The sequence below is a fragment of the Amblyomma maculatum genome, chromosome 1 (assembly GCF_055883805.1).
Source record: "Amblyomma maculatum isolate TAMU_Amacu chromosome 1, ASM5588380v1, whole genome shotgun sequence".
In the NCBI taxonomy this organism is placed as follows: Eukaryota; Metazoa; Arthropoda; class Arachnida; order Ixodida; family Ixodidae; genus Amblyomma; species Amblyomma maculatum.
In genome coordinates, this window is record NC_139344.1 from 19,797,968 (window position 1) to 19,810,837 (window position 12,870).

General features: G+C 42.2%; 1 protein-coding gene across 6 annotated transcripts in view; it reads right to left on the minus strand.

Annotated features, from left to right (window-relative positions):
• raskol (Ras GTPase-activating protein raskol) overlaps positions 1-12,870 on the minus strand; it is a 119,371-nt gene extending 106,501 nt beyond the window's left edge. For 3 of the 6 annotated variants that reach the window (XM_084587844.1, XM_084587845.1, XM_084587842.1), the window contains exons 1-3: positions 12,493-12,870; positions 7,074-7,225; positions 3,453-3,567 (exon numbers count right to left, since the gene is read on the minus strand). In XM_084587844.1, coding sequence (XP_084443970.1) covers positions 3,453-3,567; positions 7,074-7,225; positions 12,493-12,559 — 334 coding nt within the window. In that variant the 5' untranslated portion in view covers positions 12,560-12,870. The remainder of the gene's footprint in view (positions 1-3,452; positions 3,568-7,073; positions 7,226-12,492) is intronic. The other 3 variants (XM_084587846.1, XM_084587847.1, XM_084587848.1) reach the window with 2 other exon arrangements.

Genomic DNA, 12,870 nt, shown 5'->3' on the forward strand with positions numbered 1-12,870 from the left:
TCTTCTGTAACCAATTTTTGCATTAATTTCTGCAGAAACTCAAGCCTGTTGCATGCTTCAGTAGAAACTTCTTTTTATGCATTGTCTATGCTAATTCTTAACAAACAGAAGTGCCATACATAGTTGAAGCTGGTTAACTTAAATTGTAACTCTTTTGTCATCACGCTCACAAGCCATCCGACGTAAACACCAGGATGAGTTCACATTCTGCAAAATGTGTTGCTGACAACAGAAAAGTGATGCCGCCGAACGAGTAACAATGAAACTTTTGATAATGAAGAGTCTAGAGAAGATGCAGAGAGCTTCGATTTTGCATCGGACAGGAAGCCTTCGCTAAATCAACCAGATCCATCAACAGGAGCTCACAGGTGAGCCTCATTCCTATTTTATAAATGCAGTTTCTGAAAGCTGTTGTTACTTCAAATGCACTGACAGCGCTTTGTTATTGTTTCTCAGAGTTTAAACAACTTACTGACGTGACCAGCTGCCACCAGCACAGAGCCAAGCTCAGGTGTCCACCTAGAAGAGGTGACAGGCGTAGCTCTCGGGAGCACCACCTTATGGAGGTACCTGAAAACACTAGGCTTCGTTTTCTTTTTTTTTTCATAACTGAAGAAGTGAAAGCTGTTTGTGCCTGCACAAATATGCATGGTTGCTTATTTTGGAGAGACCAAGCTATATGGCTCTTGGACAATCACCCTGGATAATTGATAGAGTTGAGTGGACTCTTTATTTACATGAGCATCCTGAAAGTTCCTTGCTTGCACCTCCATTCAAAATATTAAAAAGTAGGAAACATCGGTGAGGGTCTTTCCCCCCCCCCACCCCTGCATAATACCATGACTACGTTTCTTAGCACTACCTACTTGGCCTTCTCTTTGCCTCTGAATGCAGGCTTGGAAGGAAAGCTTTGGAAAAGTGTTGTAGCTGCTTGTGAGCATCAATGATAAACCAGCACATTTCTTCCAAACAAATGCAGGGTAAAATCGGAAGTGCTAGTGGGACTATGAGCTCAGGGAAGGTGCAGGCCAGCTCGGACACCAGGTACATTATGCAGTTTCTGGTCAACAAAGGCTTGGCATTTGCAAGCAAACTCTGTTTGGCAAGCAAACTCTGTTTTGACTACTTGGACCAAGGGTACACAGCTTTTAGGGACAACCTTTGCACCTCTGTACAGCTTTTCACTTGCTTGCTCAATCACAAAACTTTGGCACGTGGGGTAGCAAGAAAAAGTCATGTATTTCCGCAAGAAGTCAAAAATGCAAATCGAGAAAAAAAAAAAGATATAGAGCATGATGGGTAACATCTATTGCCCATGCAATAAGAACATTCTATAGATGCAATGCAAGGACTGCTGTGAGGTCAACATGATGAGTACGATGCACTCCACCAATGAGAATGTCAGCACTCTCTGGAGAGTGACAAAGGGTCACAAGTCAACGAAGATAATTACCGAAACCTCATCTGATCCAAGACTACAACGCTGGCTGTTGATAAGTTGGGCTAGCCAATCAGTTACTAAAATGTGTTAATAAGCTGCGTGCAGCAGTGGAAAATGTGATTTCTTTGCCGTATTGACATTGCTTGTGTTAACAGCTTTATCCTCTTCCAAGATCACTGCGAAGCTCACCAGAACAATCCCGGATTGACTTGAAGTTGCCAGTACAACTTGCCTGCTTCTAGACCACAGCTCCTAGGGGAGATTTTCGATTATTTTGCAGAGATGGCACACGCTGATTGGAGTCTTGAAAATAATACACCAACATTGGTTATATAATCACGAGTGCACCACCCGTTGTCATCATGTGGTATGGATGAAAATGAACAGCATGATGCCACTACATAATGATGTCACGAGCACGACCGAAGCGCAATAGTGCGGCTCATGTGAACCTGAAGCAAAGCGCCACGAAACAAGCAGCTATTACTGAGTTTATCGCATTACGCAGCATAGCATAAGCGTTGTCAATTTTTTTCACGTCGCAACCGGCCAACAGTTGATAGTTCGAGAAGAAAAATCTGTCTATGAAGTTCACAAGGACCACTTTTCCAAGTCTGCATGTGGCAAAGACGAGCTGCTCAACACAATTCCAAGAAAGCCGCCATCTTGGTAGCCTGCAATATCCCCACTTCTCAATGACACACCTCACGAGTCCAGTAACAAGAAACTATCAGACAAGCCTTGCCAATTGCTGCATATGGTTTAGCAGTTTTCCCAAGTGCTTTTGCCTGTAATCCATGACAACAGAACTTCATACATTGTTCATACAATAAACAGGGTCCCACTTTTGAAGCGAGGGTCCTGCCCAGCCCAAGCATTTTTAAGGCACAACTCTGGCCCTTCAAACAAAATATAACAAAGGAAACGAACAAAGGCACTACCACAGTGCAATGCTCTGCTCTGTACAAGAACAATGTGAACGGTCCTGAGCACACGAAGGCAAAGCAAGGGTACTTCAAGTAAAGTAAGAAGCTGCATCAGCTCTATGAAGGCGCATAGTATTGCCTAATGAAAAACAAAAAGCAAGAAAATGATTACAATTCACACAAATCATAAACTATAAAGCAGTCAGGACCAACAGGACACGGCATATTTGACATAATGACGCTCTCAGTTTTTACACCATTACGTAAATACCAACCCGTGTGTATTTCCCATTGGAAGAAAGGGCAAATAAAAGTAAGTGCAAAGTTCTTTTGATGAAATGGCAATGGACAGAGGAGACTACTATTGACAAAATGGAAAGGGGCTTTATCCTACATATATCTCATTTAAGGATAGCAGCAGCACAAGATATCTTCTATGACATAATGTTGAGGGAAAGGCATCTTTGGTCTCCAATTTTTTTTTTACACTAGACATACATTAAAGCAAGCCTCCCACCTCCCCCCCCCCCCCCCCAAAAAAAAAATATATATATATATATATATAAATATATATATATATATATATTAGCACCCTGTGCACCTGGTACCACAATGTATAATGAACTGCTTTGCACTTATTGACCAAACAAAATTTCTTTAAATTTTTAAACATATTTTCCCTGCAATATAGGAGCCACTGTATTAAATTCTGATGAAGATTGCATAAGCAGCTCTCATATATGTCAAAACAGGTTTACTAATGCGCTGGGATGTTAATGATAAATTTAATACACCAAACTTTTCTTAGTATTATGGTGTTGCGGCGCTGGCAGACAAAGACAAAAGGACTAGGACTGTCCCTAGTCCTTTTGTCCTTGTCTGCCAGTGCTGCGACACCATAATGCTTGACAACCACCACCAACTAGCCCAGCAGCATACCCTACACAAGTTCATTTTCTTAGCAGTCTTTTCATAGGTTATCACACAGTCACATTTCCTTTTGGTGCTGAAACCCAGTGCTTACACGAAGAACAGTCAAATCCACGAGCAGAAGCAACTGTATGGTGCAATTAAGGCATGATTACCTGGCGGAGAACAGCAGCCTAACAAACGGTCATCACGTAGAGAGCCGGTTTCCGAGAGTGGACCCTCATCTTCTTCAGGAAGAACTCTGTCCCACTCTGGACCCCAAGGCCGGCCCTGAGAGACAGCCAGAATGGCAACACTGTGAAATACTTGCTCCTGCCAGAAACAGAGGCTTTTAAACGTGCTCAGAGAGGCAGACTTAAGACTTTAGAACCATTGATTCAGGCGGCACTTGCCAGTCTCTTGAAGGTCAGAGATCCCATATTGATTAAGAAATTTCTCTGCGCCTTGACAATGCTTCCGACACTAAGATCTTTAGATATATTGACGATTTCCTTATTTTGCTGAAAGAATCCTAAAATCAAAGTAGTGGGATTTGAAAGAGTAGACACATCACAATTTTTGATGCACCCTTTTTTCCTCTGAAACAGTATGCAAGGCAAGTGTACATGGATCACGACACGAAATTCACATGCATCAACTAAATAATTCATAATTGAATTTTTTTTCTCATGCAGTTTCAGTTTCAGCTGCCCAACAATGACTGTGATGTCGTAGGTGCACTTTGGTCACACAAGACATGAAAAGATTAATATATAACAGCTGCTTTTTATAGTTTTTTTTAAATTGTAGCTTTAGGGCAGGCTTGTATGAGAATTGACGCAAATTAAAAGAAACAAAGCAGCGACCCCACTGCACTCCTCACCTGACCTGAACTCATCTACAACAACAGAACAGAGAACAAAAGTTTGACATTTCTACTCCTCTAACAAGAAGCAAGACGAGGAATGCCGCTCCAGGCTAATCTAGAAACACATGTGTGTCTTTTATGTGTGCTGACATCACACTGCACATAGGTGTTCTCCCTCTTGCCTACATTAATATGCTGTCGCCAAGACCGGAATAAAACTTGGCAAGTCAGGACCGGCAGTTGAACGCCAAAGCCACTGCAGAGAGTATTACTGAAAAAATTAATGCGACCAAGGGGTGGAAAGAAGTAACAAGGAGTGTTCTCAAAATGCCAAGAATGCTGCACGGTCCCAGACGATGGTAGCTACCAATATCTCTACCTCTGCAACAACTTTATCCATTCTAAGCTCCGATTTGGCATATTTTAAAGCAGCTAAGAGAGTGTTAACAATGAGCTGCACAAAGGCCACTCTTCAGAAATCTTATGAGCACAAAGCGACACTGACTGTCAAATAGTAGCTATGCCAACTGCATAGTACCAGATTCTCAGGCAGCTTAGCTACATCTTTTACTGAAAGAGAGTGTTAACCGTGAGCTGCACAAAGGCCACTCTTCAGAAATCTTACGAGCACAAAGCGACACTGACTGTCAAATAGTAGCTATGCCAACTGCATAGTACCGGATTCTCAGGCAGCTTAGCTACATCTTTTACTGAAAGCCTCATGACAGAGATTTCGCGTGACTCTAAGACTGGGGCTGTCGCAATGACAAGCCCCAAGTGTGGCCCATGATGGCAGCTTATATGAACAGCTTGTATGCATAGCTTGTAGGGCAGTGGGAAAGTGAGACATTCACAGTTTCCTCACTACAGAAAAAAAAGAAAGGAAATTCTCAAAGTTGAGTTGCATGGCTAACAACGCAAAGAAAAATGAAGTTAGCGGAAAAAAAGCACGCCAGACCGTTTTGTCAACTGCAGGGTCCAACAGTTTATTTAATTGCACAGTCTAGTAGCAAGTGCTATATCATCGGCTAGGCAGCCTGGTGTTTAAACGAGAAGTTGTGCAAGCATAAAGCGAACGTTAAGCAGTGATGGTAGGTGGCCTGTGCCTGCCGCACTGCTGCAAGTACTGCCGCAAGAACGGATGAATTAAAAAAAAAAAAAAAATGCCCCCCACCTTTTGATAGCACAGCAGTGCTCACGCAGCTCAGCAAAATGACTGACAAAGATTTTCTGGTATTTTTAACTTGAAAAGAAAGAGTGAAGTGACGAACCACTCTTCCATAGTCCTCACAAAGAAGGAGACACTATATATTGATAAATACGTGAGGGGGGGATGCATGGAGTGCACTCGCAGAAATGACACCATTAGAGAAGTCTCACTTCGCTGCAACCTCAGATTTCTACGAACGTTTCATTGGATGGAATGCATAAATGTAAGCAAACAGGCAGTTATGCGCTAAGCAAACCTGTTGCAATGGCACTAACACTACGCAGTTGTAAGTTGTAAAACGTTTTTCTTCTTTTATTCAGATAATGGATATTGGTACTTTTTATATTAAAATTTAGCCTTTTGTGGCTGTTCCCTACATCTGTTCAAGAAAGAGCTGTTATTAGAAAACTTCGAACAACATTTATCTGAAGTGAAATTTGGAAAAGATAAAAGTTATAAACCTCCTGTTCAAACTTTGGAGCAAAAACTACCGTATTTGGAATATTTGCAGAAGATGACTGAAAAATTGTGCTTACTCTTTCAGAATTAATCTGGCCATTACAACATAGTTGAACATAATTTGTTAAGAGTTTGCTAAAGCAATGCTAATAAACTACAATGTTTCAAGTAGTCGTGAGCAAAAGTGGTATACAACACTCGGCCGATGACGGAGCTCGGGAAAACGGCATGAAAATGCCATATAGCGGTAGCGACAGGGACAGCGACCGTGACATATGCATGTGGATAAAATGATGCACCGCCACTATTGTGTCGATCCCAGATAGCTGTTGTTAGATGAAGTCGCAATGCAGTTTTCCCGAACTCCGCCACCAGCTGAGTGTTGTGTACCACTTTTGCCCACAACTGTAAATTTCTTGCTTGACTGAAGTAAGTGGTGGCATAACAGCGCTGTGTTGCGCCCTTTTTTTTCTGTGTGCCATCTGTTGAAGTGTAATTATGGGCTATAACAAACTCAATAATACTACCTACTGTACAAGCTGCTAAGGTGCATCCTGCTCGTGGCTTCCACAGAAAAAAAAAATCATCTGGAAATCTTCCTGGAGTGAAAGGCATTCCTTGCCTATTTTTCTATGTACACATCTGCCTTCAACATCAGTCCAGCTACAGTTATTTCTATGCTTTCTGTTGATTAAAGTAAACCATGGTGCTAGCGCAGTTTTCACTTCTGCCATCGCTATCTAGAATCAGCCTGATAATTCAATCAGTTGAAGAATTTCGAATTCTTCCCGACGCAGTACCATCACATACAAAAAAAGGAACCTGAGGAACTGGAAACCACTCCACAAACACCAGCAACTAAATACAACAAGCACAATGTACACATAATGTAATGGGAACCAAATAACTGTACAACACAGGGCATTTACACACCACTCCCAACCAACTGTTAAAAATAACCAGAGCCATTGGAAGCCAGAGTTTCACTACCTTTGGCTAGTAATGGCTAGGAATCTTGTATGTCTAGTGCTGCATCTAGTGTAATCTCAAAGCAAAAAAAAAGGGACAAAAATGATCTTGAGGAAAGCAGAAAAAGTGACATTCACACAAGCAAAAAGGTATGCTTTCATTGGTGCTCTCAAAACTAAGCAGCACAGAACAAGACTTCTGCAAGAATGAAGCTTTCTGTACACACAGAATCCCTTGTGAAGAATGCTTCACCCCCCATGCACGCTCTCTGGGAACAGGCCAAGGACTTACGTGTAGGCAACGTCTTGCGATGTCTTCACTTGGGAAATGTGTAAATGTCTTCTTATTGGGAAGCAGCACGCAAAACCGCTGCTGCCAACAGCGCCCCTGGTGGCGGGCACGCTTCAGAGCTGGTGCCCTAGGTTCTGGCCCTGCTTCCAGCTCTGCATAGCCAATGGAAATTCGTGCTTCAGTCGGCAGGCATACAAGCGCAACATACGAAAGTGCAACCACTTCACATCAGACGAGCAAATAGTTTTGAATCGCAAAAACTCACTTGTCAGTTTTGATGCACGGATAAACATCAAAGTGAGTGAAAATAAGGTAGAAATAAGTGCTCAGCAGAATCAGTCAATTACGGTGTAAAACATTTAAGATGCCCTAATTCCTGTTATGACAAAGAAAGGTCTCAAAGAAACTGCTTGAAATATCAGGACCCTTGTTTGATACCGTCAGCTCATTAGCATAACGAAAATCAGAGTTCTTGTAGCTCTGATGACATAAAATTGTGCACAAGAACTTGCACAGCTGCTGCCCTTGCCATTTGATCACATTCTGTGTGGTTCAAGCGGTATAATAGGACATTTTGTGTCTACAGCAGTGGTTGAGAGCAGCATTGGAAACCACTTTAAAGCATCGGTTACGTTTAATGCGGATATAATGAAAGTATAGCAGGGAAGACAGCTGTAGTTATAGCCAATTTGTTAGAGCACTGCCCGCGACAAGTGGAGGTTGTGCATTTAGATTATAAAGGTAGCATGGAGTTGCCTTTTTTTTTTTCGTACTGTGAGATTATCTTCTATCTAAATTAATTGCACAACTAGGTCCCCATTTCAATTGACAATACGATATAAAAATGAAAACATCACATTCCCTTGTGCTCTCCTATGCCTTTTAAATATTAAGTAAATAAAAAGCCAGCATGAGGGGTGTTTGAAAACTTTTGCCTCCTAGGCTGTAATTTTCTGATCAAGTGTTCTGATCAACAAATTCTGATCAACAAAAGATGTTCTATTCAAATGAAATTCGGGATGTCCTCTTTCTCAGGAGTACACCAGTTTGCCAAACAGTGCCTACCAGTACCGGTTCAGTAATGACACCACCATATTACTCTCTGCATGGTGCCGCATTTATTTCTCCTCAAAGGTCCACAAAGGACATTAATAATAAAGGCAGCTGGTGATGACACCAACATTACATTATATCAGTGAGCACTCAGTAGAGTGCGAAGTACATGACCTCCGCATGTTCTTTCATCATGGAAAACAGCCATAGGTCCAATCGCATGGGTTCTGGGCAGCGACGTGGGTGAGGAAGCTGCTTTCATTCTCCAGCAACACCATGAAAATATTTGGTCACTGGTGGCAGAAAAGCACACTCTTTGTGGGGTCTCAAAAAGGTGTGCTCCACGGAAAGTAGACAGCCCAAGCAACACCCTTTTATTCTATCACCCGACAAAAATGCTACAGCCCACGATGCAAGAACTCTTTGTACAGCTCTTTTAACAAAATTTTTAACCTTCAAACAAGTGATACCTACTGCGAACCTTCCGGACAACATGGCTACAGGAAGCGGTACAGAAAGACAAGCATCAACACAAAAGCTGAGCTATCAACAATTAATTGAGAGCAACGAGCACCTTTTTAAATGCCAGCCAGGACCCACGTGACACACTAAAAACAATAAAAACAAAGGAAGCAAAGAAATCCTCATATCAAAACATCATCCATCAGTAGCCCTATCAAACATTTGGCATGTACACAGCGAGATATCAAAACGCAGCAGACCCAGTGAGCAGAAACTAAGACCAGCCGATAACTAAAAAACAGTGATAAATGGAAAAATTAAAAGTGGGAGCCACAGAAGCGTCAAAAACGTAATGTAAAGTCAAAGGTAAAAGATAATCAAAACAAAAAAATTTCTAACAAGAATAATAAACAGAGCAAAAGCTGATTCAGAACTACACAATCAAACGAGCACAAAGAAGTCTTAAGCAAAAGCAATAACGCATTGGAAAAGTTTGTCACATAAACGCAAATGCTATGTCAAAGTTAACATCATTCTAGGAAACCATGCTCCTTGTCAGTGAGTCAGAACTGCAATACCAAAATAACTCAGAGAAGTTTCAACCAACAACATGAAAAGGAATAATACAGGCAAAGTTGTCACATAAACGCAAAAGCTATGTCATAGTTAACGTCATTCTAGGAAGCCATACTCTTTGTTAGTCCAGCCAGCTTCTGTGTTCGGCCGTGTCGTTTCGCGCTACTTCCTCTAGCCATGCAACCAGACCAACAAGCCCCAACCACAACTCTAGTACTTCTCCATTAGTTTAAAGGTACTAACTTAGTAACATTAGCTTAAGATACTTCCAGACATTTATCGCCATAGGAACTATATGCAGAAAACGGATCATGGTGGGTATTTGACACTGACTTTGGCCACAAATAGCAGCCATTTTATATGTCCTGATACTATGATGTGCATTCGAAATGGGAACCAAAGTAATACAAGCCGAATTATTGGGGACAAAAGTGCCCCCCCCCCCCCAGGATGCAAAAACGCACACCAAAATGTGTCACTGCTATATCTCGTGGTTTAGCACTTTGCTTTTGAAACTGCCGAAGGCATGTCCACTTGTGCCAAAAGAAAATGGTCGTCCAAAAATGTTTCTGGAACGATGTGCCAATCTTTCAGCTTGAAAAGCCAAGCAGCACTGGCAGCCTGCAGCAGTGTGCTACCAAGAATACACCTGTTTGTCAACACACTGCAAAGACTGCTTCTAGCTCCACGTCCAAAGGAAGCAAAGCAGACACTTCTATTAGCACCCATATGAGGCGAAACAGATGTGCCATGTCGAGTCCCAGAACACTAAGCGACAGAGTAAAATATCTGACTGCGTGTTTTGCCCACTTCTGTCCTGATAGTACACAGCCACCTGCTTTAACATACTTTGCGTACTAAATTCTTACATTTGATAGTAGTCCCATGGCAATTAGCAATAGCTTCCTTGAACAAAACGTCATTCTCGGCAGCAAAGAAAGATCAACCAGTGGCGTTAGCAAGGGATCAAGAACTTGAATAACACATTGCGGGCCAGTTGGTTTATCTCAAGGCAGAACAGTGCAAGTTACACAGGGACAAGAAGGGGGTCATCCTTTCTTGTCCCTGTGTAGCTTGCGCTATTATGCCTTGAGTGAAGGGATTAAGGCGTTTCAAGAGATCCTGAAACAACCTTTGTTCACAGCACGATTCCTTTGTGTCCAAGGCTTTCCCTCTCAACACTACTCCAATTACGATGTTGGAAGCTGCAGGGGAAGACCTGCACAGCACAGGCAACAAATGCAATCGAGTAACCATGTATCACCAAGCTATGTTTTTTTTATCCTTTTTTCTTGCATGCCCTCATTAATGTGCTTCCCTTTCCCAGAAAAAAATCTGCAAATAATGGCATTTTATTTTTTCAAGTGCAACAATAAATTGCTGCAAATCGACCGGGGACGTAAAGGATAAAGTATACACATTGACTAATATGAGCCACGCCAATTTCGTTGGATAGCTGTGTAATAAAATGAAGTTTCTTTGCAGCTATGTTACTCACACAAACCATGCCAAAGGGGTTCCATGCTCCGCAAGACAGTGAAGTGTGCAAGTAAATAAGGCTGAGGAGTAAGCATTGCCACGTGTGTAAACAATAAAAATCAACTATTTTTTACAAATGTTCATGTGTGGATGTGTGGAAGCACAAGCCCAATACTTAATGCAAGAATTACAAGTAAAAGTGAAACAATGAATCAAGAACTATTCATGTGGTCATTATTCTCTAACAGTAAAAGCTATACACTAAAAAGTAAAAGCTATACACTAAAGTCATACAGCATCCCTTCAAGTATCAAGACTCTACCACTCCAACAAATGAGTCTGCGCTTGCGTTCCCTTCTCGTTCTTGCCTCGTTGTGTGCAATATGCACACAACGAGCACACCCTTATATGTATCACTCCCATTGTATGAAAATGCAGAGTCCTGATAGTCATTAAAATTTACCAAGTATTTCCGTCACCCCAGATGCTGGAGACAGCCTCCTTATGCCTTTATCAGTGACAAACGCCTGTAATGTTAGGAACATGTGAGACAACCAAAAACGTGATGAAATTTAAATAAATAAAAAAAAAAGTTTGAATAAAAAATTTCAGTGTAACAGCTCTTGTATGCTAGCTCCAAACTTGCTGGGTACGCAAGAACTTTGGCTCAGCCCAGCACAGTTGATGTTGTATTGCAGGATTATCATAAATAGATTGTAATGAGTCAAAGCTGTACTATGGTCAATGAGACATCATGTAACGAAATGCTCCCAATTTTGACCACTCCCCTTTTTTTTCTCTCTCTCTCTGAAAGGCAAAGGAATACCCTAACAAGTGTTCAAGCACAGCTAAAGAGCAAAAAATGAATTAGAAAAGCTAATATAATTTGCAATCTGTCATGACAGTGATGTGCTAAGAAGCCATCGATTGCATAAGGAGTCAATTAAATAGTTCTTATATCATTTCAGTGATATAACTTCGACAGTGATCGGTCGCAAAACGACAAATCTCCGACATATAAAAGGAACCAACTTTCACTGATAAATATGACAGAAAATCAGAGAAAACGATGCTAGTTACTTTGTACGCACTGAAACCACTTCAAGTAGTGGATATGAAATGTCCCAGTTCTTGTCCAGCCGACCAACTTAGCAACATTAAACACTTCGCTGCCGTTATATCATAGGTCAGGTTTCCACTTGAGATGCCAAATGAACGAAGCTATCACACGCGATTAGCGTCGTCCGGTATCTTGTAACAAAGCTATCTTGAGTAAGGCGTTGCCTCTTGCTCCTCTATATCGGTAAAAGCAAAACATTTACGACAGCACGTCAACGAAGCTATTCTCAGTGGCGAAATCCTTAAAACAGGGCGCGGCTGAAGGGTTAGCCGAAAACAAATACAAGGGTAAAGAAAAAAATAGCACGCCTATAGGCTCACCAAGGTACAACAATGTTTTAAAACACAACAGCAAAGAATCGCCTTCCAACGGTCTTCCCAATTTAAGCGCAGTGATCTCATCTCCATTGCCTCCCGCAAGGAACGTATGAATGCTCCACAGAAATAACTGGGTCCGCATAAAGCTTTTCCGTTGTCTCCACTCCCCACTATATCGACCTTTAAACATGCAGTGCTGGTTCACCCCTCAAAACTGTTTTTTTTTTTTTTCTTTCTGCCTCCGAACATATCTGCGCGCGTTCGCGGAAGAAGTTGACCAATCTTGCTGCACGCGAGAGCGCCTGAGCGCGATGTTCCCAGGAGCGCATATTTCCTTGAGAACTGAGATAAGTGGTGAATCGTAGACGCTTACAGACATGCCAGCTCATTTTAATGAACACTGAATACGCACCGCAAACGTAAAGCCATCCTTCAAGACGGCCCTGAAGATCTTTGCTGCTCAACGATGAGTCCTGCATGCCTTCCACACGGGCGTTCGCGCAGCCGTTCAGACCCAACGCTCGCTAGCGATGCACTTCGTCCCGGTTGTACACATCGCGATCGAATGCACTCTTCTGCGTGAACGTAAGATTTTGGGCAATTCAGCCGGCAGATCGCGTAACTGGATCGGCACCGGGATCAGCTGCGCCCCTCACGCTAACGAACAACCGTTGCAAAGCACCGCACGCAGCGTCGTCGGCAGCGCCAGAGGGGCCAGACCTGAAACTGGTCAAAACCAGAAAGCTGACAGTGCAATGAAGGAGAAATAGATAGAAAGACGACCTAAATA